This window comes from Entamoeba histolytica, genomic scaffold (assembly GCF_000208925.1).
Source record: "Entamoeba histolytica HM-1:IMSS scf_1104750518839 genomic scaffold, whole genome shotgun sequence".
Lineage (NCBI taxonomy): Eukaryota > Evosea > Mastigamoebida > Endamoebidae > Entamoeba > Entamoeba histolytica.
This window is the reverse complement of record NW_001914978.1, coordinates 5,013-30,145: the sequence shown is the minus strand read 5'-3', so window position 1 is coordinate 30,145 and position 25,133 is coordinate 5,013. Positions and strand designations below refer to the sequence as shown.

Here is a 25,133-nt window from a genome sequence, read left to right as displayed (position 1 = left end):
TAATCTGAGTCTTCATTCTTTTAACATATCAAACCATTCACTCTCTTGTAATACAGTTATGTTTGGTAATTCATTTTCATATTCAACTCGTAAATCTACTCCATTACGAGTAAATTTAATTTGTGGTAATGCACATATTCCTGCATGAAGACTAATAAATTGATAATTGATTGTTATTTGTTCACCAACTTCTAATTGGATTTTTCTTGTATTAAATCCACAAACACAAAAATAATCATTATTATCTACTTGAACTAATAAATGTTTGTTGTCTTCATTTGCTGTTATTGATAAAATAACATTTACTGATTCTCCTTTACTAATAACACAACTATCCCATTTATATTGAACCTTATAGAATGTTGGTATTTTAATAAAATCTATAGTATTATTATATTGGTATATTTTTCCTTTATATTCAAATACAACATCTAATTGTTGATTCCCATCTGCACAACTATTAATAATATAATTATAACTTTGGTTTTTATAGACTTCAATATCCTCTTCTAGTTTATTCGTAATTACATTATTAACACTTAGTGCAAGAGTTTTAATCATAATATTACCATCTACTTTATTACTAATAGGTATTTCAACACACCAATGTTGATTTTGATGAATAGGATGGACAACACTAGGAAAGGAAATAGGGTCTTGTACTATAGCAATAGTTTCAAGACTACATTGCCATTCTCCTTCACATTTAAACAAACACTTGCAATCTTTTTTTTCATAACTTAAACCTCTAATTGGTAAGTATAATGCAATTTGACATGGTACTTCAAATGAAGTCATATCAATAATTCCATGTTTCATTGATATTTTACCATCTACTGATTCGTAAGAGTTTTTTAATTTATAAGCTACTGTTGTAGTTTTTTTAAAGATTTTACCTTTAACTTTGAATATTGAAACATGCTTATTCATGTCAATTTTAACTCCTACTTTTCCTTCCCACTCTTTGTCTACTTTAATAAATTCTGGCATATGACATTCCATAGTAATTGGTTGATTAGACTCATTTTTTGAATGAATTGGAGTTGGAATAAGAAGTGTTGGACCATTCTTAATTTTAACCAAAAGAGGAGAAGAGTTGATTGCCAAAACGATTGGTTGGTCAGGGTATAAAATTAATTCAGTATTATTAATAATACACTCCAACGACAATGGAATGTTTAGTGTTAATGATATAGGCTGAGTAGAAATTGTAATAATACTTTCAGCACTAATTGTTTCTTCTTGTGATGAAGTGAAAAGTTGTTTTAATTCATTGATAATTGAAGAAGTTTTAAGTAAATGATGTCCAGTAATATTAAAATTAGTTGCCATTGTTATTTTAGTATCTTCATCAATCTTTGATAATGTCAATAATCTTAATAAAATGAATATTCTTTTTTTTATTGAAGATGTACAATGATACGCAAGTATATAACAATAATATGACCTTGATAAATGATTCATTAAAGTAAATTCTTTTGCTATCTCAAGAAGTAATTCTAAAGCTAATTCATGTTTAGCATTTTGAAAATAAAATAATGCTAGTTTCATTTTTATTAAACATTTTACATTACCTTCTGGGAGATATTTTATACATAAACTTAATTTGTCTAGCATTGCCTCATTAAATAAAGCACGTTCTCCAACTGCTTTTGATAAATTAGGTGGTGTGAATTTTGGTAACTCAAATTTTAATTGACAGCATTTTAATGGGAAATCATCATCCCAATGCAGAAGATCTGGAGAAGGAGAATATACACCTAAGGCAATACCAATATTTTCTAATGAACGTATTTGACAAAATAATAAAGGTGATTGATACTCTAAATTAATTATAGATAAATACTCTTCACAACAACTAAAGATAAATACTTCTTGATATAACAATGGTACAAACACAAATTTAGATAATGATTCAATATATTCTTCTGATGTTTTAATCTCTTTCATTGCATAAATACATGCTTTTTTTGGATGTTTTGTTTTTATTAAATTAATTAAATTTAAATAACAATAATGAAAAGCACTTAATCTATTATCATCACCATTTGAAGAAGCTCTTTGATCAAATGGTAATACATTCTCTTTTAATGCATCTACATCTTTAGAAATTTCATTTGGAAAGATATATAAAGCATTTATTGTTTGTTTTAATAAATTAATTTGTTCCTCTTTTTTATTTCCTGTTTTTTGTTGAAGAAGTAAATTACCATTTAATTCTTTCATAAAATTAGGAAGATTCAGAATATTTGATAAATGTTTTGTAATCATTTAATTGTTAAATAAATACTAAATATTGAGATCATTTAATTAAATACTACCAGTTTTATTAAATGAAACTTGACTATCTTATAATTTTTGTCTTTAAAAAACTTAAAGAAAGAACAAATCAAAATTCTTTAATATTGATGAATTATAAAGAAAGGTTTTTACTCAATAAGAATAACATTTTTTATTATTATAATAAAAAATGACATTCACATTAATAATAAAAAATCAATACAAATTACTTTCTTTATTAAAATTACAAATGAAACAAAAAGAATTTAATATTTTTATTAAATGTAATAAAAAATTATATTTTTTTTATTAAAAAAAGAAAACATTAAAAGAAAATTAGTACGCTAATGAATGGGTTAAAAAGAAGCGTTTAATTTGAGGTGGTATTGAAAGAGTAATCAGCTCCTCCAGCCTTCTTAATTTTAGCAGCGATTTCATCTTCGACAAGATCATCTAATGAAGTAGCATGTAATTCAATATGGAAGTTATTAATAACATTCTTAACATCACCCTTAAGAATAGACATAACAGCTCTTAATTTTGGTTTCTTAATTCCTTCACCAGCCCATGAAATGAAGACAAATTTAACACGTTTTGATTCTTCATCACCAGAAATTGTTCTGTAATAAGCAAATTGAAGAGCATCTTCCTTAAGGGCAGCTTTGACTTCTTCAAGTCCTCCCTTTCCTTTAGCATCAACAACAAGTTTATTTGGTTGAGTTTGAACACCAAAGACGACAAATTCAACTTCTTCATTTTTATCATCAATGACTTCAGCAACTGGGCCAGCAACTTCACTAAGATCAAATCCAGACATCTCTTTACTTTGTTCACACACAGTTCATTTCAACTCTTAAATTGATTGTCCACGTGGCATTCTGAAGCGTTATTTAATGAGATGGTTGTAGGTGAACTTCTTTTCTTTTAATTATCCCGTTTTATTAGTACTTTTTCTCTTATTTTCTTTTACTCGTTTGTTTTCCAGTTTTGGTCGCCTCTATTCACTATTTTTAGATGAATCTAAAATAAAAATTTTGAAAAAAGGATTGATAAAGGAAAAAACTGGTAGAAATTTATTCAAAATGACTTAATTCTAGTTTAAAAACAGAAAATTTGTCTGTTTCTTAGCGAACTTTAAAAACAAAATTGAATCATTCAATTTGAATTGATATAAAAAACATTAAAAAAACATTAGTTATTCATCATGACTTTATATTTGATTTAGTTGTTTGTCTATTTCTTTGTAATAAACCTTTTTGGTAAGGAGTTTTTCTATAAAAAAGTGTATTTAAATTTAATTTTTTTATATTGAATTATATATTAGTATTTACATTATTGAATGGTTTATTGGTTTGTGGGTTGTTGTATTTGGTGGTGTTGACAAAAGCCAACGTCATATGTTTTTTTAATATCAGCAATAAACAAACAACTTTTGTAACACTAAATACAACTTCATTTTACATCTACTATTGAATATAACTTTCTTAGCAATCCCTCTTTGTCTGTAAAAGACTTTTCATTTAAAAAATGAATGAATTTTAATCATATGACTAAGAGCTTCTTTAATAAAAATTAATTTCTCTTCACAAAATAAACAATCATTAATAGCAAAATAAATGTTTATCATAATGTGTTTTGTTTTTTCTGTCTCTGATGACTTGTTCTATCTTTTGTATTTCCGTAATCATCTAATATTATGAGATTTTATGTCTTTTCTTTATATTATGAAATTAACAACAGTAGTTTGAGTTTTATCAAAAATATATTTTCAATTAAGTTAATTATTCCACTCTTCTCTCAGTAATTTGTTTCATTAATTTTTGATGGTCAAGACTTAATAATTTCTTTAGATGAGTTGGTATTTGGGGTTTACTTTTATCATGAGTTGTGACATGCTTTAAGAAATAATGTTGAAATGGGATAAATGCAAAAATATCTTCCTCTCTCTTCTTTAATGTTATCCCTTCTTCAATTAATGGTTGACTTTTATCATTACATTTGACATGCTTTAATTTAATAGAAAACATTTCATATTCTTCTTCATCAGTAAATCTCTTCATCAATACTATCTTTATTTATTGTTTATAAAAGCTTAAGTATTATATTATCCTAGTTTATGGAATGTCTTTTCATTTCATTATATGAAAAGTCAAAGCTATGATGAGAAAAGTTATTACATAAAATAAAAAAGTAATTGAAAAATTTTAAAAAACAAAAAAAAATAATACATCTCAAAAACAAAAAAAATAATTCATCTTAAAAACAAAATCTTAAAAATCATAATATGATTTTGTATTTCCTTTTTGTTTTATTGTTTACTCTTGGTGAAGCAAGTGAACGAACAAGAATTAGAAAACAAGCAAATAAATTTGCTAAAGACCTCACCAATAAAATGATGGATGTTAAAATTAACATTGAATATATTAGGAAACCAGTCCAATATGATTTTAATGTAACAAATTGTCCTTCTTCAAAAACTGCTCAGTGTGTGTTATGCAAAGAAAAGGTTGTTGAAGATGAAGAGTTTTGTGATAAACCAAAAACTGAAATAGAGAAATGTTTATGTCTTGCAAGTAATCATCATTGGAGAACAATGTATGAAAATGTTGAAGATAGATTACAAACTGTTAATGAGGCTTGTAGTTTTGTTTGTGAAAACTCTACATTAAAAAGTCAAACAACAAATGTTAATCAAACTGGAATTAAAACAACAAATAATTCAAATAGTCTCTTCATCCTTCTTTTGACTATTCTTATGATTTTCATCTTTTAACTCAAGTGAATTTTTTGTCCGTTGTTTGATGATTGTTTCAATTGATTTTATTTGTTCGTCAATCTCTTTGAATAGTATTGTGTCTGAACATCCACAAGGTGATTCTATAAATACATTAATTGAAGATAAATTAATAGAATTAATGATATTAACTCTGTTTTCCTTTCCACAAAGTACAGTCAATTTACTTCGAACTTCATAGCCTTGTGAATAACCTATGTAAATATTGGAATGTCCTAAATGTCCTTTGTATGTTCCAATGAGTTGATTATTCTTTGTAAAATTTTTTCCAAGGCATAGTTCATAATCTTGATACTTTAAACAAATATTATTTAATGCAAAAACACAATAGTCACCACTAATAATAGCAGAATTATAAACAAATCTTTGAGAAACTTGTTGTTCTTTTTCTTTAATAAGTGATCTTACTTTACCTAGTTTATAACGAATAGAACAATAAGTTTGGTCATTTATTGCTTCAGGATTTAAGTCATTAATAAAATGAAAGATTGGTCTTAAAACATTTTTAACCTTTTCTTCAATACCAAATGAAATAACATCATGAACAACGTAATTTTGTGCTTTTTTAATTTTCTTTTTTTCTTCATTCAATTCTGTTTGGTTTAATAAATAAATCAATCGTTCTTGTCTCATTTTTTCAAGGTATTTATCCGTATTTTTTAATTTGTTTAGTTCTTCACTAATAGAATTTAATAATTTAATTCCTTTAAGAGCTTCTTCTTTCCCATTAATAGTCCATTTATCTCTTTGAGCTGATATTGTCTCATTACTTTTTCTTTTTTCTTTTAAGTCTTTTAATTTTAATTCAAGAGCTTCTTGTATTTTTGACGTGCAAAAATTTTTATTTTCATCACTACCATCTTCACAATCACAAAGTCCATTGTGAACTTTATCAAAAGGGATAATTTTCTGAAGAATAGTAATATTTTCATTTTCGCATTGAAAATAGCAACGATTTTCTACAAAAGTACACTTTTGGTTTTCATCACAAATATCATTCATTTTAGAATTGCATCGAAGAATCAGAAGAATGAAACGTAACAAAAGCATTAGATTTAAATCTTTTCTTCGTTTTATTTTAAGTTTTAATTTTTAAGTTTAATTAAAAAAACATCTTTTATTAAAAGAATCATTTTATTAATAAAAAGAATTTACATTAATAACTGTATAAGAATGAGATGAAGCAGGAATAAATGCACTTTGAATAAGATTAGTTTCAGAATCAAGTATTAATGCATTTGATGCATTAGTATTATTAAAGTATTTATTTCTTATCTTAGATAAATGAGAATAAAATCTATTTTTAATAGAATTAGGTGCTCTTCCTGGAATAAATTGACTAATTAATGTCCAATGATGTCCATATTCATTAATTTTATTAAGAATAAGACTATCTTCTTCTTTTGTCCATTTATCTTTTATTACTCGAGAACATAAATGATTGAAATATCTCTCTTTACATTGTTTTTTTGTTCTTGTTGGTACTTCATCTTTAATTTTATTCCAATCAGCTTCTCCATATTTCTGAATAGCTTCAAGTAATTGTTGGTCTTCAGTTTTTTTCCAAGGATGTATTACTTTTGAATGAGTTTTTTGTTGTTTGATGTTTGTATGTTCCATAAGTAATTCGTTAATATCTAAGTTCTTCTTTATTCTTATAAAATATTACAACAGAAAAAATTGTTAACCTGCGTAAAAATATATAAGTGATAAAAAGTTTTATTAAACTTTAGCAACAACTCCCTAATTTTTTTCGTTATTAAAATTCCACAAGAAATTGTTCTGTAGTTTAAAAAAATGTGAAGGATATACTCTATTCAAAACAAAAATTTATTCGGTTACTGGTTTTTTTTAAATTTTCATAAATCTTGAATGTAACTCTATTCTTTTTACTTTTTCCTTTCAACATTATGTCTAACGCTATTTGAGTTAATTTTATTTTTAATATCTATAAAAAATTCAATTTTATTCTTATCTCATCAGTTTTCAGAATCTTCATATATCCTTCTTTATATGGTTATTTGTTTAAACATATCAGATATTCTTCTTGGAGTTATTTTGAACTCTACTCCGTGTTGAAACGTGTACATTGAAATACCCCTTAACGGTTGTATCGTCAAGACTAATTAAAAAATAACGAACGAATGAGTATATGATACTTGGTTATAAAACAAAAAAAAAACTAATAAAATAACAAATTTTTTTTTGTTATTTATCCAGAGAAGAAATAAAGAGCAACAACCCCAATTAAAATCCACACCCAATACTTGGCGAAGAAACCTTTTTCTTCTTCTGGTGGTGGCCTTTTTTCAGGGCGAGTTTTGGGGAATTCAGATGAACGTAGTAATGATGCAGATGTTTTTAGTGTTGATGATCGACCATTAACACTATAATAAATATTTTCAACTGAATCACCAGACAATGAAAGTTGAATTGAATCAGTCATTTGAGATGATACACTGTTTATTGGGATTGAAGTGAAAGTGTTATCTACTTTTATATAATACCATAACTCATTACTCTAATTGATTAAACATAACTAAATAATAAAAGAATAAAAAACTAACCTTTGTAAATTCTAAATTTTGTTCATTTTCAAATGTGCATTGATAATTATTGCATTCAATTGTTCCTCTTTTATTCCATTCAACAGGTTCTTCACTTGAAATAGAATAATATACATCAGTCTTGAATGCATTAACCACAGAGAAACAAATCAATAATCCAATCATTTACTGATTTATTTTATTCTTTTTCTAAGTTTTTTGGTTTTACATTTTTACTAAGAAAATGTAATATATCACATTTAATTTAAATAATAAATTAATTAGCGTTATGAAGACTAGATCTTTGAGAAAGATGAGATGAATGTTCAAGCTCTGATTGATGCAATAAAGACTGTTGAATAATTGAGTCATTTTGTTTAACCTCTTCTATTTTTTTTTCAAATGCAACAACTCCACTATTAAAATCATTTTCTTCTCTTTCCACTCTAGAATATACTTGAGGAAGTGACTCTGATGGGATAAGACCATTTGAACAAATTGAGACTTGTCTTTCTCCATTGATGGGTTGTTTATTTGAGGCAATTGAAGCACTTAAAGATACAAATGATGGTTGTCTTGAGTAAATAGTTTGGTTGATCCATTGTTGAGTCTCATATCTTCTTTTCCTAAAAAGAAGTTAAGTGTTGTTTTGTTTGAAGTTATTAAACAAGAGAGATAATTAAAACAAACAAATACTTTCTAAGAATTAAAAGAAGAATAGTGGTAATAATAATAAATCCAGTGATTCCAATATACATTTGGTATTGTTTATAATCAAATTCTTTAACTTGTTCTTTGATATTGTTTATAAAATCATTTGATGTAATAGAATCCATTCCAAAGGGTCTGGTTATTAAGATTTTATATCTTGATATTTTGTTAAATATATTTTTTCAATAAATAATAATAAATGTACTATAAATATATAATTTATCTCATTGTCATTAATAAATAAATCTTAAACATATCAAAAAATAAAAAAAAAATAGTTTTTCTCTTTTTAAACCCAAATGAACACTTCTAATACCTTATGTTTTCTTTTAATATTTTTTCTATACTTTGTTTGTCATTAATCCTTTTTATTTGCTTTTTTATTTATTCTATAGATTTGTGGAGCCATGGTAGCATTGTTAGGATTAACTAGGTATAACACAGGATATAATTTATCACCAGCAGTACATCATCCTTTATCTATTGGAATTTTAATGATATTAATTGGTATTTCAATGTGTTTAGCATCAGTATCAACAATTATTTCATTAGCAAAGAAGAATATAATTGCAGGAATAATATCATTATCATTATTTGTTTTAATTTCCATAATGTTAACAGTTCAAGCTATTATGTGTGGTATTGATTACACAGTATTAAAAGTAGATAAAATAGAAGAATATGATCTTCAAGTAATTGAAGAACAATTTAATTGTTGTGGATGGAAGGATATAAGACAAAATTGTATTTCTGATATTGGGTTATTGATGAAACAAAATTGTTTTGAAACAGTTGGAAAAAATGTAATATCGATGTTTGGCATAGATACTTTTATTTCAGTCTTATTTCTAGTGTTTACTTTCTTCTTAATTTTTGTTTCTTATCAATCCCTAAAAACAAAACCTCAGAAAGCACATGTTAATTGAATTTATTCATAATTTTTGTTATTTCTTTTAACTCAAAACGAACTCAAAAATTTTTAATTAATTATGGATTATTCAATTTATATCCAATTTCCTTGTTGTTTAAATCAAATTCAATTTAACTCATTAATTAAAAATTTAACAAATGAAGAGTTTAAAAGAATGAGTCATTTTATTGGATATGATTCATGTGGAATGTTATTAAAGAGTTATGAGATACCATCTGCTGTAGAATATTGTCTTGTAAGAAGAATGAGAAAAGAATTTTTTGAGAGATATAACCTTTCACACAATGATAATAAATGTAATGAATATGGAAAATACGATATTGTTAATAAAAATATCCATTATAATTGGAGTCATGATGAATGTATTGCATTTATTGAAGGACCAAAAGAAGTTGGTATTGATATAGTTAATTTAAAAAGATTTGGTTTTAATAACACTTTTACCAAAATTCCTTTTACTAGAGTTTTAGAGTCAATGTCTTCATTCTTAAATAAAGATGAAAAAGAAAAACTTGATTCTACAATTGAATTAAATGATAAAATTCAATTATTCGGGACTATATGGAGTTCTAAAGAAGCATTTGTTAAATTATTAGGAATTGGACTAGGGGATGTTATTACTTCGTTTTCTATAAATTTAAATCATCACATTCCTTGTATTAACTCAAATATAAATTCAATACCATTATCAAGTTTCAATTCAGTCATTAATTACAAATCACTTTCAATTTATTTATACTGTTTTAAATTAGATTCTTTCATATGTTCATTTGCAACATATGATAAGTTAGATTATATTCCATTATATTTTACAAATTATTATCTACAAGTAAATTAGTAAAAAATGAAAAAACCTAAATATAGGAAATAAATTCTTTTTTATTAACTTAGTTTAAATGATCAATTAATGCTTTAGTACTATCGTCATTAGTTTCTGTTTTATCATATATTTCAGAAAAATTGATATCTTGGTAGTCGTTTTTTTTTCTAATATTATGACAATTACAACAACATGTCAAGTCAAATGAAATAGGGAATTTTTTATGTCCTACAGTCATATGTTTTGGTGGATTTAATAATTCATAAATGAATTTCAAAATGAATGGGAATGAATTTATCAACGTAATTACTGCAACTCTCCACCAAAATCCAAGACTGAATACAAATGATGGTTCAAAAGTTGGTCTTAAAACAATAATAGAAATAAGATACATTAATACAGATGATGCTTCTGAAGCAAAAATAATCCAATTCCATCTTCGAATAGTAAATCCAATATTTAATAATTCAATCAAAATTAATACAGTAAATGAGATAGACACTATATGGACAAAGCTTGAATCAAATAATATCATTGCTAACATCATAATAACTGATCCTTGTAATATACTAATAAACATCCATGCTGAAAATGTTTTAAATGATAAATTTTGACCTTTTTGCATTTCAGCATATAATACTGGGAATTGCATAATATCTTTTAATGAAATTCGTTCATCTAATACTAATGAAAATACTGGAGCCATAGTATAAAAAGTAGAATATCCAACAAGTAAAATACCAGTAAATAAGGTAATTGGTGTGAAATAAAATACCATTGAAAATACTGCTTGCATAATTGAAATAATCATTCCTCTATGCATAATAAATAATGCTAAGTCACTTGTTCTAATATATGAATTTCTTCCATGCCATAACAATAATTTTAACATATGACTAAATTGTTTAATACTAAAATCTGCTGCCATTGATGCTTGTTTACCTTCTTTACCTTCAATTCCTAATCCAACATCAGCTTCTTGAATCATACTTACATCATTACCTCCATCACCAATAGCACATGTTGTAAGTCCTGATGACTTTACTAATCTAACAATATCTGCTTTTTGTGATGGTAAACATCTACAACAAACAACGGCTTGTGCTTTTAATGCAAATTGGATAAATTCTTTACTCATTTCTTTTAACATTAAAGATAAAGTATTTCCATCAACAATTAATGCCTTTGTTCCAATTGATCCTTCATTATTAAAAATTAAACTTGTTGCTTCATCAATACTATTGGCAAAGAACTGTATAATTTCTTGATCAATATCAACTAATTTAGTAGATTTAGCAATGCAAGTAGCAGTCTCAACTTTATCACCAGTAAGCATCCATACTCTAACATTTGCTTGTTTCAACATTTCAAGTGTTTTTTGAACATCTTCTTGTAGTTCATCTTCTACACCAGTAATACACATTGCATTTAATCCATGTTCAATACTTTCTTGTACCTTTAAGACTTCTTCTTCTCTTCCAGTCATTAATGTATTAGCATGGTCATACCGTTCATTAAATGCTTGATATTCTTCTTGACTCATTTTTCTTGATCCAAATACTAATGTTCTCAATCCTTCACGTGCCAAGTTATTACACTCTTCACTTAACCATTCATTGTCTTTAATAATTTTTGACATAACATTATCAGCACCTTTCATTAATAAATAAATTTCGTTATCTTTATTATTACGTACAATAATTCCCATTCTTTTTGTACTTGAACTAAATGGAAAAACATTTAATATTTCATATTCTACATTTCCAATCATAGGCATGTTTAATACAATTTTCTTAAAGGTTCGCTCTTCTAAAACAACTCCTACACTTTCTGCAAATTTGACAAGTGCAACTTCATCTGGACTACTTGCTTGATAATATTTTTCACCATTTTCATTAAATGATGGAGTAACATTATGACAAAGAGCCATTGCTTGAACACATCTCATAATAAATTTTGGGTTTTTCTTCTTTTTAAATAAAACTTTTTCTTCATTACTTTGAAGACATTCTCTAATGTCATCTTTAATATCATCAAAGTTTGTTGAACGAATAGTTTCACTTTGCATACATAATACTTGGAAAGTCATTTCATTTTTAGTTAATGTTCCAGTTTTATCAGATAATACAAAATCAACTCTACCTAATTCTTCTGGTAATGTGGAATTTCTAACTTCAGCACCAGCAATGTCTTTATCTCTATTAATAAAAAATGCATATACCATCTTAGCTATATCTAAGTTAACTCTCATTGAAATAGGAATAATAGATGAAAATAAAATCATAAATCTTGTTAATGATACTAAGATAAACCAATTAGGATGTTGGATTAAATCTGGCATGATCATTAATATTGATAATCCCATTAAACTACAAAATAATATCTTACTAAGAAAATTAACTTCATCCTCTGTTTTTCCTCGTTTAACATTTCCACTTTGTTTTCTATTTCGTGCTAATCTTGTATCATTTCCTGTATAAATAACTAATGCACACATCTCATCACTTGCAACAATAGTATTAGCCCATGCAGTGTTTTCAACATTTAATGAATATATTTTAGGATCTTCATTAATTCTAATTGTTCCTTGAAAAGAATAAACATCAGCATGAGGTGCTTCCACATTAAGTTCAAATTGAGAGTTACAAATTGTTTGAATATCCATTTTTTGTGTTTCTCCAATAGCACGTCTTAATTTCCAATCAGTTTCACCATCTAATTGATCAGTTCTAATGAAAATTGATCCACTTTCTTCTGTTGATCTTAAAATTAAGCAATCTGCTGGTACCCTTTCATCTTTCTTTAATTTAAGAATATTTCCAACAACAATGTCTTTTGATTGAATTTCTTTAGGTTCACCTCCAATTAATTGAGTGAATGGTTGAGAATTAGTTTGCTAATAAATAAGATAAAATGATAAAATGTTTTATACAATTATTATGAATTTAATTAACAAAAAACAAACTTTGTCTCTTATTCTAATACGAATATCATCATATGCATCTTTTGCCATTGCAAGAATTACAACAAAAGCTAATGGCATTGTATAAGTAAAACGATATCCAACTTGAAGAATTGGAACAAATTGAGATAATGCAGTTATAAGGAAATAAAGGTTGTAGAAATATTTGAATTGATTAAAGAGACATTTAGGAATATAGTTCAAATAAGTATATCTATTATTTTCAACTTTATTAGAGCAAAACTTTTTATTTTGTTTAGTAATAGGAATAATAATTGTCCGAGGTTGTTCAGGCTTTTTTCTTAAAAAGGGTATTTTTTTTTGCAAAAAATCCCATGCTTTGTTCATTAATAAAAAGTTAAATATATTTTTCAGTTTACTTTTTTTTTTGATATTATTATTTCTCTATTCCTCATTCTTTTTTTTTTTCTTATGCTCTGAGTTATTGATTTATCTTTTGTAATTAATAACATTTTTGAATTAAAATTATATTATGTTATTCTAAAAAAAAATTAGAACGAATCATATCTTTAACAAAAATTTAGGAAATGTCAAATAGGCGGATAAATATTACCTCAACTGGAAGTAGATCCTTAAATGCTAATTTATCAGTTATTATTTTTATTAAAAAACAAACGCTCTTTTGTTTTTGGATTTTAAAAAAGATATAACTTTTTGTGGACGTTAGATTTTCACTTTGCTTTGAAATGAGTAAAGTCATACTATTTTTGCTGGGGACAAACTACCATAACGAAGAAGAATAAATATAGGCTAACATTTTTGAATGATAGCACGTCATCACAAATACCATTATATTTTTATAGGGATGGTGGTTTACAGAGGAGTGAAACAAGAAAGATAGGGGTTTGAATGAAAATAATCAGAAAAGGCATTGTTTCATAAGAATAAGCATAAACAATTAAAATAAACTAAACACAAATCATATCTTATCATTAACTTTCGTTTCAATATATGTTAGGACTATCTGAAAATGAAAGAGAAATGACTAGATCAAATCTTATAAATTTTATCAACCAAACCAAATGAAAATCATCAACCAGATGAATATGATCCACTATAGAAGAGAGACTCACAAAAAAACTTCAGAATATAAATGTTGCTATTCATTTAAAGAAAATCGAGATTATCAAAGTGAACAAGAGAGTCTCTTTCTGGCTCTTCTTTCTCAAGAATTTACTATTAAATTAATTTGTCCAAATAAAAGATGTGTTGTTACTCTTCCTTTCCTTAGAATTTTAGAAATCCAAAGAGGAACAGATGATTGTGTTGCAGTTAATGACTGGGTTAATAATAGAATTAATGAAAGATTAAAAGAAGAATTATCACAAGGAGTTTCTCGAAAAACTGCACAAAGAAGATCAGAAAATTACAAAATTACTGAAACTCTCCATTTAATAATGGATCTTCTATCTGAATTTGGATATTTTTTCCAAACAAGAACAACTACTGGAAAGAAAGGAATGTGTAAGATTGATATTGCTTATAAAGTATTTAATAAAAACAAGTTGATGTTTGACCAAGAATCTATTTCTCGTATAGGATCTGCAATTAATAAAAAAATAATTTCTCTTCCATCAGAAAATGGTATAATTACAATAAAAAAAGGATCTTTAGAATTACTTCAAAATATATCTTTGTAATTTAACAATTTCAAAAATTTCATTTAACTTTTATTTATTAGTAAGTGAATATTAAAATGAAAAAAGACACAACTAATGAATATTTATATATAAAAAATATAAACTAAAAGTTTAAATCAAAATCTCTTAAGCATCAGCAACCCCAACTGGATAAGCAGCTCCTGAAGCAATACCACATTGATTATTCTTATTTCTTGACATTAAAACATATCCTTGATCTCCCCAAATAGTTCCCCATGAATTTCTAACAATCCAATATTCAGTTCCATTTTGAGTACCATAACCAACTACTGCTACACCATGATTAAGCTGAGTTGATGAACATTCTTTACTATTATATATACCACTCTTATATAATTGGAATTTAACTCCAGAAGCATCAATAGCAGCGGCAACTGGTCCTTCAGCAGCAGCACGCATAAGTGCTTTTTCACTTCCTGGTCTAACTAATTTTTGTCCAGTAATTTTAACAGCAACTTTCTTCTTATCATAAGTACAAGTTTCTTCAGCAGCAACATATGGATAATCTTTTTCTTGCATTATTCCATTTAATTTAACATATCTGAAACTTAAAAGAAGAGAACCTCCATTACATCCTTTATTTCCAACAGAAACTGAGCAATCAACAAGTTGTTGCTCAGAAAGATCAAGGTCATCAACTGTAAATTTCTTTGATCCAGCAACCAACAATCTTCCTTCAATAGCAGCAACAGAAGCAAAACTATAACATGATCCACATGATGCTTGGTCTCTAATAGCTGGAACTTTCCCTTTAGCTCTCCAATCAACAGATTCTGGTACATCTCCCCTAGAATCATAAACAATCTCTTCATGTTGTTTATCAATGACAAATGGTTTTAACATAGAATTATATTCAGCCTCAGTCATAGCAGCAAATGGTCCTTCAACTGATAATTGGAATGAATTGTTCTTATTGAATTTAGCAATAAAACGAGCATTATTATTGAAAATAGCTCTTCTTCTAAGAGATTCAACAATAGTAAAATGTTTATTATTATTTGCAACCCAAGTATTGAAATTTGTAGCATATGCTACAACCACTAATAACAGAACAGTGAACATTAATGTTAGAGATTCAATTTTCAGAGTTTAAATAGTTTCTCATACAAACAGAGAAAATTAGAGTCATATGGAGTTTTCAATTTGGTCAAAGCACGTCCAAATACATTATTCAATATGACTTATTTTTCCTAATCATTTGGGTATGTTCTTTATTATTCTTAACTTTTTTAACTTCTGTTTTTGGAACAAACGAAATAATTTTTTATTAACTTTTCTTTTGTTTTGAGTCTAATGAAACTAAAATCATTAAATACGTCTGAATTTTACTTATTTGAATTCGTTGCTGAATATATATTTAAGAAATTTCGTAGAACATTAAGGCTTGATAAGTCAAGTTAAGTTTATGTAACTAACGAAATGGTTTTAATCTATCTCATTAGATGACGTGGAAACTTAAAATAGATTTTTTTAAGAATAGATTTAAAGTACAATTTAAAAAATATTTTTGATTCATCCCTAAAAATAAGACAAAGATAGTTGCAGAGGAGATAACAAAGCTATTATAAAAGAATTAATAGAATTAGGAGAAACTTATTTCCATTAACAAATGCCAATAACAATATAAAAATAAATAATAATTTTTATCTAAAACTCATTATAATAACAACTATCATATTAATTATTTTCATTATTATCTTAATTACATCACTCATCATTTCATTCATTTTCATCTTAATAAGTATTTAACAATAGATTAAATATAATTAAACACTATCATCACAATAAAATACAATGAAAAGGAATCAAATACTAAAACATCAATATGTGTAAACAAATATATAAAAACTTGTTAGTTACAACTTTCATTGAATTTGATGCAACTGATTTTAATATTCATCATACTTGTATTATAATAGTGAAATACCATAACTTACAATAAAAATTTACTTGTTAATGATAATTCATTCAATGCTAGAAGACATTATATTTACTACAAAAATATGAAAGAAAAGAAATGATATACTAATATTATTGATGTATTTCAATATAAGAATATAGAGTTGTATTATATTCACAAAATAAATAAATACAAGAAAAATAAAAAAAGATAATTAATATATATAAAGATAACCATTATAATAGTAAAAATAAATAAATATATAAAGAGTCAATAGGAATATTAAATACACTTGATTTAAAGATATACTTCATTAATACATTACAAACATAACCATCAAAAATTTGAAAAACTTGATGTTTTACAAATGAAATTCTGATAACATACTAAAATGAGATAAATAAATTATAATACCTTCATAATAAATATCCAAACATTATTCATTGTGTCTATTAATAAATATTTTAATATTTACTCTCAAAAACTTGTTTTGATGAAAATGAAAATTATATAGAATAGTTATTATCTTTAATTCTCAAAGTTGTTAAATAAAATATGTTTATTCTTAAACTACTCACTGTTACATAATAAGCAAAGTCATCTCTGACAAAATAATGAAAAATAATAAATACAAAAATTTATAGACAGTACTGATGTTTCTTTTTAATTGTTTTTATTTTGTTAATTAGCTAAGACTATGACTGACTAAAGCAAATTCAAGTAGTCATATCAGTCATGACATAACCATGTTTTCATTTTAAAATACATCATCAACAAGTTCAATGGTAATGAATTTATTGAAAAGCATCATTAAAACTGCAATATCTTGATGTTAGTAATAATACTATAACTTCTATTGCATGAATAAATAACATGACAATACTAACCTATTTGAACAAAGAAAATATCCAATTTGAAAAGTCTCAATAATCACCCAATTAAATAACATAAATGGCTCTAACAATATTCCAATAGTTGACAAACTTAATTTTATTCATCTTTATCAAATGACATCTCTAACATCATTAACTATAAATCAATCAACAATTAAACAGAGAGTATTATCTTTACACAAATTTAGCTCTTAATTTGATAAAATTATATAATTTTAAGGTTCAAAAAAAAAGAAAGTCTATGAAAGACCGAAACACTTAAAGTCATAAATAAAATCTATCTTAATAAAGTTTTATCAGTTATTAGTCTAAATACAAGAAATAGTAATATTTATACAATACTAATATCATTTTTACATTATATCAAAGAATTCCCTATTAATACCAAATTAGAATTAAATCAATCTGTATTATTTCCAATTCAGAAAGTAAGTAATTTAATTAACCAATGAGAACTATAAGTACAAGACATATATAAAGAAAATTAAATTATAGATTTCTTCTCAATTTTCTTATTCAAGGATTGACTGAATCTTTTATACTATTAAAGGTTTTAGACATATAAATTTTGCATTAATTAATCCAGACTCTACTACATTAACCACGAAAAATAGAAAAATACATGCGGGTTCTATTCATTCACAAAACTTATAGAATATGAAACTGAATTTGACTCATTAACATTAAGCCTTAATTGGGAAAAAACTTTAAATATACATTCAAAAATATTTGTTTGTTCATTAGATGTAATAATTTTGTTATTTAATATAAATACTAAATACTCACTAAAAATACTTGGTAATTAACAAGAGCTGCATCTTTATCAGTCAAATCTGATAGTTTTAAATTCATTTCTTCATAGTATAAAAACATTCTGTTTATATTTAATTTTGAAATAATATAACTCCATAAAGCTCTCGGTGAATTTCATAATGGCATAATTAATGTTGCTGACTTTAATAAAAAGCTTCCTTCTTTTATCTCTGCTTGTGAACACTCAAGAGTAGTCACTTGCTAGGTTCTTAGAACACCCTGTTATTCTCCTATTTTACAAGTCACTGGACAAACACCACTAACAACAATAATCTATTCAGACGTGACAACCCATAGTTGGTAGTGGTGAAGATAGTTATGTTGTTAGTATTGATACAAGAACAGTTAAACCAAAACCAATGAAGTCTGAAAAGTCTTAACAATCAAAAAAAAACACTACAAGAGCCTTATGCCTTTAATACCAATGAGTTAATACTCTTAATTGATAGAAATCGTATTGTTCATTTAAATGACAAATTTACTGAAAAAAAAAATAAGTCTTGTCTTTGACTAGAAGTCACTGGATGAATCACTTAATTGGAAACTACTGTTTATTAAGAGAAACTCTTTCAGTGATGAAAAATATTATTTAATTCAGTTAAATAAATAATGAGAAGAAAAAAATTATTCTTTAATAAAAAATAAATAGTAAATTGAAGTAAACGTTTTAATTATTATGACTTTCTGTTTTCCACAAATATAACAAAAGTCAATGTAAATTTTTTTTTTCAATAAGATTATCTCATTTTTCTTTACTTAACTAATAAAAATTATTTAACTTAAATCGATTAAGTCAATCAAAAAAATCAATTCATGATAAATTACTTTTTATTATTTTTTTTTGGTTTCTTTTCATTCTTATCTTTCTTCGTTCCTGAAACAAATTTTTCTTCTTCTTTCTTTTCTTTATTTCTTTCAGCTCGTTTTTCTTTTTTGATTTTTGATTTCTCAATCTTCTTTTGTTCTTTAGCTTTTTTCTCTTCTTCAATTCGTTTTTGTTTTTTAACGGAACTTCCCTCATAAATTTTCTTTGAAGTTTCACTGGCATGAGCTTGAATTTCTTTTCGCTCTTTTTGTTGTTGTGCAATAATTTTACTAAAGAAATCATCTTTTGATACTGTTTCATCAACAAAATCATCAATATCTTTTAACCCTGTTTCGTCTTTCATTTCTGCGATTTTTAATTTATGTTGATGTTCAGCAATAGCATTAAATAGTTGTACAACACCTTTCATAGCAGTTTTTTTAAGCTCTCTTTCATGTTCATCAATTAAAACACATGTATTATTATGTTCTTTTTCGAGAAACATTTTTCTTAGTTTTTGTCTTTCTTTCAATTCTTTTTCTTGCATTTTTTCTTGTTTTGTTTTTCCCGGTTTTTTGATAAGCTTTTCATTATCTACAATATTATCAAGGATTTGATCCAATCCACCTTCCTTTTCTGTCATCTTTCAATCTTGTTTTTTAGATGACTTAATAAAACTATACTTTATTAGTTTTTTTATAATTACAAATTAGGTTTTATAATTTTTGATTATTAAATGTTATATATAACATATATTGTTTATAAAAAAAATGAAACAAATAAAAGACAATATATCTTTTTTAATACTATCACATGTTTAGTGCTTCTGACACTTCTCAACAAAACCATAACACTCCACAAGACAAATGGAAATCACAACCTATTGACACTCTTTCTTTACCAGTAGCAAACACCACTCGTGTAATGAAAAATTCCGTTTCAATGCCTAATGGATCTGCAGTGCGTATTTCTAAAGATGCCCAAGAATATATGACTGAGGTAGCAACTGAATTTTTATCATTTATAGCCTCTGAGTTTGTTATTTTTTTAAAACAAAGAATTTCGTTAATAAAGTAATAGGGCTGCTGATGTACCAAAAGGATCCGTAAAACCTAAACATACTCTTACAGGAACAGACATTATAGATGCATTAGATAGACTAGGATTTGAAGATTATTGTCTTTCACTTCAAAAACACTTAAAACATTTTCATCATGTTTGTTTCTTATTAATATTTTTTATTTTAATCTGTAAGTATTTACCTTGGAAGATGAATGCACAAGATGAAGGGTATGAAGCTAAAAAAGGGTTTTATGAAAGTCATATCTCGATGAATGAAGAGTTTCCACCTCAACCTCCATGTTAAAGTAATTCAACAATGACCTTTCATTTCACAATGATTTTGTATGACACAATCAGGTTTTTTTTATAATTAATAATAATATTTTAATAAGATGAATAAAAAATAGAACTTGAAATTAAGATTTTTTTAAAATCTTAATTTCATGTCTTTTCAATATCCATTAGTTGATGAGAATATTGTACAAAAATATCATATCAAACAATTAATTTATAAAGACTCTACAACACAAGTATATCAGGCTGTTCAAATTATCAATCCAATCAAAAGAATTGCAAGACTAATTGCATTAAAAATAATAAAAATTAATCCAAATGAAATACAAAAAAATAAAAGAATGGAAGTGTATTGTAAACTTATGGAAACTGTAGAAAATTCACATGTAATAAAATATTATTCATCATTTTATACAAACATAGTTTGAATAAGTATTTAATTTTAAGATTAGTTAATTTATAATTAAACATTTATAATATAGAATGGTCATTTAGAATATTGGATTTCAATGGAATATTGTAATTTCTTTTCATTAGATAAATATTGGCAAGGTAATCAAATACAACAAGAAGATCAAAAGAAATTTTTTATTTCTGACATTGCTGTTGGTTTAGATTATATTTATCGACGGCTTAATCATCAACACCTATATCTATGTCCTTCAAATATTTTAATATCAAGAGATCCTGCTTCTATTTTTCCAAAAGTAAAATTATCAAATTTTGCATTATGTGATCAAATAGAAAATTCAATAATACCAGAAATAGAATTATATGATATTAATTATGCTGCTCCTGAATATTTTAATTATTATACTCATTCTAAATCAGACGTATGGTCATTTGGGGTATTAATTTTTAAATTATTAACTGGGTTTTGTCCATTTGAGTTAATTCAAATTGATCCATTCACTGCTATTCAAGTACAGGCATGTGTTAATTTTAGTTTATATATTAATGATAATGATGCTGTTGACTTATTATCTAAAATGCTAAAATATGATCCTGATGAAAGAATATCTATTCAAGAAGTACTTAATCATCCTTATATAGTAACATGTATGAATCATAAGTATGGAACCCAAGGAAAAAGAGAAAATTATAGAGCACTTCGTCCATTAGATCATGGTCAATATGGTCAAGTCTTTTTAGCAGAAAATTCTGATCATACACAATTTGCTATTAAAGAGATTTCAAAAAAAATAGAGTCATTACAAAGAGAAGCAACATGTATGAGATTATGTAAACATCCTAATTTAGTAGAATATAAAGATTATTTTGAATGGAATCACTCAATGATTGAACAATTACGAGGTGGTAGAGACATTGAAGGAAAGTATGTTTATTTAGTTATGGAATATTGTGATGCTGGCAACCTTGAAATTTATATGAAAAATAAACCAACTCCTTTAAGTAATAATGAAATTATGTATTTTCTTGGAGAAATATGTAATGGCTTATGGTATCTCCATTTCACTAAAAAATTAATTCATAGAGACCTTAAACCAGCTAATTTATTATTACAATCAACGTCAGGTCCTTTGCCAAGAGTAAAAATAGCTGACTATGGGTTTTCTAGAGGAATTAATGACTTAATGGCAACTATAGTTGGAACACCAATTTATGAAGCACCAGAAATCATTAAACAAAAACCATATACAGCAAAATCTGATTTATATAGTCTTGGTGTTATTTTATATCAAATGGCAACAAAAGAATTTCCTTTTACTGATAATTTTGAAGTATTTCAAAATTCAATGATGAATGAATTACCTGTAGAATTTAGAGAGGATGTAGTTATTGATGAACAACTAAAAGATCTGATCCTTCATTTAATTACTCACCATGAATATCAAAGACTATCATGGAGTGAATTTTTTGCACATCCGTATGTACAACGTGCTTGTGAAGTATCTTCACACCAACCAAGAATGGAAGAAGTAAGTGATTTCCAAGAATTTTAAAGTATTTTATTTCTTATTAAAAAAATAAAATAAAATAATCAACGAATTTTGGAAAATAAAGAATAGAAATAATTAGAAAACCCTTAAAACTCAAAATGACAAGACTCAATGGAACCTCCTAAAAAAAGCACTAATTTTCAACGTAAACCATTAACAGAAGCAAAAAGATTGTCTATGTCATTTGAGGCAGAACAAGAATGTGCATTAATATGTTTATTAATATATGAAGGATTTAATATGCAATTTAGTGTTCCAAGAAAATCATCCGAAATCTGTCAATTTTTAGATCTAGTAAGAATTTATGGGAAAAACATAAATATTGATATGAAAGAAGAAATTAAGACTATTGTTGCTAAAAATTTAAAAGGAGTTAATCCCAAAAGTAAACACCATGTAAAGTATGAAAGAAGAAATACTATGGCAGCTACTATTAATTTCCTTTTAGAATTATTACAAAAAATGGGATGTGAATATAAAGAAAAAGGTACAAAAGGATCAAATATTACATTAAAGATGAAAAAAATTAAACATCTTAAATATAGGTCTGTTAATTGGGACAGTGAAAAAATAGCTACTATTGGTGATATAGTCAATAGAAGAATTAAACAATTTTTTAGAGGAAAAAAACGAGAAACACTCGTTGACCTTCCTTGTTCAATGATTCAAGTAAATGATTTGGTGGATGGATATTATAATGAAAAATCTGCTTTTAAATGGGTTAGTCCTGCTTCAAGAAGTATCCAACAAGATCCTGATGGTGATGATGAGACATTAGAAGAGTGTCATGTTCCATTAGTGGAAGAGAATGTACTACCAAAAATAGTAACTGATGAAGTTATTGCTCAAAAATATGAGGAGAACTCAAAGTCTTCTGATAATAAACTAATAAAAGAAGACTTAGAAACTAATACATTTGAAATTAAAAATGAAGTAGATCATTTCAGGAATGATTTAATGAAAGAGTCACAATCTAAAGATTTAAAGTCATCAGAAGGAGATATTATTTCAAAACGGTTACATGCAAGTTGCATGTTAAATTCTAATGAAGGATTTTTTATTGAAGGTACATTTAGATATTAGACAATTTATTGTGTTTTTTATTGCATCTTTTTTTTTAATATTTTTGTTATTAGAGTCTGAAGATAAAATTTTTAAACAATTATTTTTTTCAACATCTTTTTTTCTAATAAGAATGAAATAATAGCAGAAAGTTTTTCATTTAAAAATTATGGTTTACTTTTGTAATATCTTTGTCTAATTTGTTAATTATTTATGTACATTAGCATTAAACTCAAATAAGTCTAAAAGTATATTCAAACACATTTGGTTTGCAATAAAGGCATATAGTTATAAAGATATGAATTTAAAATAAAACAATAACATTACTTTATTTAGTAAGTTTGTTTTATTCAATTATTGGTTTTAAAGAATTAATATAAAGAAAGGATGTGGTATGAAATAATATTAAAAAAACATTTTTAGTTGTAAGTTACAAATAAAAGATATTATTTGGTTAAAATTGAATTTGGTAATATTGTTGTATTAATATTTAGTCATGTTTTACTGAAGTGAAGTATTAAAATTTGCAGATATGTAATCATTTTCAATGCATTTGTTATATTCAAATATATTAAGTTTAATACAATGTCATAAAGAATAAGAAGAGAATATTGCATCAATACAACATTTAATTTGTTATTAAATGCATTTCTAGTATTAGTATATTACGTCTATAATAAGAATAAATATTTATGTTAGTTGTCATTTGAGTAATAGCAGTATTATTTCTTGAATAATAGTTAAGTGATGTTATTACTCTCAAATAATTGTTTAAAGAAATCACTAAACCAAATAAGGTATTTTCTTGTCTCATCTATTCATCTAAAAATGTATTACTGATTGTTTAGAAGAATTTGATACATTAATAAATAAAGTTAATTTTCTTTATTGAATTAAATGAATATTTGTTTAATTTAATGTATTCAATTAATGAGTCGTTTCGTTAAGACAGTATTTCTCAATTGCCTTAGCAACTCCACTGTTTTCACATCTGTCTGTTACTAATCTACCTTCTTTTACTCGATCCTCTGCTTGACCCATAACCACAGGATATCCTACAACATCAAGCATTGGAACATCATTCATAGCATCTCCAATAGCCATGACATCTTTTAAATCAATACCAAGCATTTTAGCAAGTGTTTTGACGGCATGTCCTTTTGTTGCATCACTCTTAGTGATTTCGATGAATGTAGATTGTGATTCTGTAACAACAATACCATCAATGCCAGTGAATAATTGCATCCATTTCATCTTTTCTTCTTTAGAATGAGCTATTGATAATATTTTAGTCACTTTATTTAGATGAAAAACATTCTCTCCTATTTCTTGTGCTTTAACACCAATTTTCTTTTCATAAGACTCGGTTAAGTCTATTTTTCTTTCTACAAAATATTCATCTCTGATATAGAATTGTGCATAGACATTGTTCTCTTTAATAATTTTATTAATTTTTTTCAATTGTTCTTCATTAATTTCACTCTCAAAGACTATTTCATTTCCATGACATATCATTGCACCATTATAACAAATTAAATATTCATTTTGTATCCCAACTTGTTCTGCAACTTTTATCGCACTATTTCTCATTCTTCCTGTTGAAATACAAACATAAAT

At 25.8% G+C, this 25,133-nt stretch overlaps 17 protein-coding genes across 17 annotated transcripts, besides 1 other annotated feature; 7 read left to right on the top strand and 10 right to left on the bottom strand.

The window, feature by feature from the left end:
• Window positions 1-12: 12 nt before the first annotated feature.
• On the bottom strand, window positions 13-2,271 carry EHI_168350 (uncharacterized protein; the record flags this gene model as incomplete). The annotated part of the gene is made up of 1 exon (XM_645833.2): window positions 13-2,271. One exon carries the CDS (start codon window positions 2,269-2,271, stop codon window positions 13-15), a length of 2,259 nt encoding a protein of 752 aa, XP_650925.2.
• A 349-nt stretch (window positions 2,272-2,620) lies between these two features.
• EHI_168340 (actin-binding protein, cofilin/tropomyosin family) lies at window positions 2,621-3,097 on the bottom strand (the record flags this gene model as incomplete). Its single annotated transcript, XM_645834.2, has 1 exon — window positions 2,621-3,097. The coding sequence occupies one exon, from the start codon at window positions 3,095-3,097 to the stop codon at window positions 2,651-2,653; it is 447 nt and encodes a 148-aa protein (XP_650926.1). The 3' UTR covers window positions 2,621-2,650.
• A 1,467-nt stretch (window positions 3,098-4,564) lies between these two features.
• On the top strand, window positions 4,565-4,971 carry EHI_168330 (uncharacterized protein; the record flags this gene model as incomplete). Its single annotated transcript, XM_645836.2, has 2 exons — window positions 4,565-4,885; window positions 4,954-4,971. The coding sequence occupies 2 exons, from the start codon at window positions 4,565-4,567 to the stop codon at window positions 4,969-4,971; spliced, it is 339 nt and encodes a 112-aa protein (XP_650928.2).
• A 28-nt stretch (window positions 4,972-4,999) lies between these two features.
• EHI_168320 (uncharacterized protein) lies at window positions 5,000-6,076 on the bottom strand (the record flags this gene model as incomplete). The annotated part of the gene is made up of 1 exon (XM_645837.1): window positions 5,000-6,076. One exon carries the CDS (start codon window positions 6,074-6,076, stop codon window positions 5,000-5,002), a length of 1,077 nt encoding a protein of 358 aa, XP_650929.1.
• A 135-nt stretch (window positions 6,077-6,211) lies between these two features.
• EHI_168310 (myb-like DNA-binding domain containing protein) lies at window positions 6,212-6,694 on the bottom strand (the record flags this gene model as incomplete). Its single annotated transcript, XM_645838.1, has 1 exon — window positions 6,212-6,694. The coding sequence occupies one exon, from the start codon at window positions 6,692-6,694 to the stop codon at window positions 6,212-6,214; it is 483 nt and encodes a 160-aa protein (XP_650930.1).
• Window positions 6,695-7,286: 592 nt separating this feature from the next.
• On the bottom strand, window positions 7,287-7,806 carry EHI_168300 (uncharacterized protein; the record flags this gene model as incomplete). The annotated part of the gene is made up of 2 exons (XM_645839.1): window positions 7,287-7,595; window positions 7,642-7,806. 2 exons carry the CDS (start codon window positions 7,804-7,806, stop codon window positions 7,287-7,289), a joined length of 474 nt encoding a protein of 157 aa, XP_650931.1.
• A 91-nt stretch (window positions 7,807-7,897) lies between these two features.
• Window positions 7,898-8,456, bottom strand: EHI_168290 (uncharacterized protein; the record flags this gene model as incomplete). Its single annotated transcript, XM_645840.1, has 2 exons — window positions 7,898-8,246; window positions 8,311-8,456. The coding sequence occupies 2 exons, from the start codon at window positions 8,454-8,456 to the stop codon at window positions 7,898-7,900; spliced, it is 495 nt and encodes a 164-aa protein (XP_650932.1).
• A 201-nt stretch (window positions 8,457-8,657) lies between these two features.
• EHI_168280 (uncharacterized protein) lies at window positions 8,658-9,267 on the top strand. Its single transcript, XM_645841.2, has 2 exons — window positions 8,658-8,681; window positions 8,727-9,267. The coding sequence occupies exon 2, from the start codon at window positions 8,739-8,741 to the stop codon at window positions 9,255-9,257; it is 519 nt and encodes a 172-aa protein (XP_650933.1). The 5' UTR covers window positions 8,658-8,681; window positions 8,727-8,738; the 3' UTR covers window positions 9,258-9,267.
• Window positions 9,268-9,320: 53 nt separating this feature from the next.
• On the top strand, window positions 9,321-10,100 carry EHI_168270 (uncharacterized protein; the record flags this gene model as incomplete). The annotated part of the gene is made up of 1 exon (XM_645842.1): window positions 9,321-10,100. One exon carries the CDS (start codon window positions 9,321-9,323, stop codon window positions 10,098-10,100), a length of 780 nt encoding a protein of 259 aa, XP_650934.1.
• Window positions 10,101-10,149: 49 nt separating this feature from the next.
• Window positions 10,150-13,392, bottom strand: EHI_168260 (phospholipid-transporting P-type ATPase, putative; the record flags this gene model as incomplete). Its single annotated transcript, XM_645843.1, has 2 exons — window positions 10,150-12,978; window positions 13,048-13,392. The coding sequence occupies 2 exons, from the start codon at window positions 13,390-13,392 to the stop codon at window positions 10,150-10,152; spliced, it is 3,174 nt and encodes a 1,057-aa protein (XP_650935.1).
• Window positions 13,393-14,105: 713 nt separating this feature from the next.
• EHI_168250 (uncharacterized protein) lies at window positions 14,106-14,705 on the top strand (the record flags this gene model as incomplete). The annotated part of the gene is made up of 1 exon (XM_645844.2): window positions 14,106-14,705. One exon carries the CDS (start codon window positions 14,106-14,108, stop codon window positions 14,703-14,705), a length of 600 nt encoding a protein of 199 aa, XP_650936.2.
• Window positions 14,706-14,816: 111 nt separating this feature from the next.
• Window positions 14,817-15,788, bottom strand: EHI_168240 (cysteine proteinase, putative; the record flags this gene model as incomplete). Its single annotated transcript, XM_645845.2, has 1 exon — window positions 14,817-15,788. One exon carries the CDS (start codon window positions 15,786-15,788, stop codon window positions 14,832-14,834), a length of 957 nt encoding a protein of 318 aa, XP_650937.1. The 3' UTR covers window positions 14,817-14,831.
• A 731-nt stretch (window positions 15,789-16,519) lies between these two features.
• Window positions 16,520-16,880: a repeat region.
• Window positions 16,881-19,153: 2,273 nt separating this feature from the next.
• On the bottom strand, window positions 19,154-19,780 carry EHI_168230 (uncharacterized protein; the record flags this gene model as incomplete). The annotated part of the gene is made up of 1 exon (XM_645846.2): window positions 19,154-19,780. The coding sequence occupies one exon, from the start codon at window positions 19,778-19,780 to the stop codon at window positions 19,154-19,156; it is 627 nt and encodes a 208-aa protein (XP_650938.2).
• A 170-nt stretch (window positions 19,781-19,950) lies between these two features.
• Window positions 19,951-20,503, top strand: EHI_168220 (nuclear transcription factor, putative; the record flags this gene model as incomplete). The annotated part of the gene is made up of 3 exons (XM_645847.2): window positions 19,951-20,171; window positions 20,218-20,353; window positions 20,408-20,503. 3 exons carry the CDS (start codon window positions 19,951-19,953, stop codon window positions 20,501-20,503), a joined length of 453 nt encoding a protein of 150 aa, XP_650939.2.
• Window positions 20,504-20,642: 139 nt separating this feature from the next.
• EHI_168210 (protein kinase domain containing protein) lies at window positions 20,643-22,457 on the top strand (the record flags this gene model as incomplete). Its single annotated transcript, XM_645848.1, has 2 exons — window positions 20,643-20,915; window positions 20,976-22,457. The coding sequence occupies 2 exons, from the start codon at window positions 20,643-20,645 to the stop codon at window positions 22,455-22,457; spliced, it is 1,755 nt and encodes a 584-aa protein (XP_650940.1).
• A 108-nt stretch (window positions 22,458-22,565) lies between these two features.
• Window positions 22,566-23,537, top strand: EHI_168200 (uncharacterized protein; the record flags this gene model as incomplete). Its single annotated transcript, XM_645849.1, has 1 exon — window positions 22,566-23,537. One exon carries the CDS (start codon window positions 22,566-22,568, stop codon window positions 23,535-23,537), a length of 972 nt encoding a protein of 323 aa, XP_650941.1.
• Window positions 23,538-24,443: 906 nt separating this feature from the next.
• Window positions 24,444-25,106, bottom strand: EHI_168190 (uncharacterized protein; the record flags this gene model as incomplete). Its single annotated transcript, XM_647876.2, has 1 exon — window positions 24,444-25,106. The coding sequence occupies one exon, from the start codon at window positions 25,104-25,106 to the stop codon at window positions 24,444-24,446; it is 663 nt and encodes a 220-aa protein (XP_652968.1).
• Window positions 25,107-25,133: the final 27 nt, after the last annotated feature.

What these genes read in the sequence shown, in the direction of transcription:
- EHI_168280 (XM_645841.2), top strand. Translation starts at nt 8,739, where the DNA reads ATGGTAGCATTGTTAGGATTAACTAGGTATAACACAGGATATAATTTA.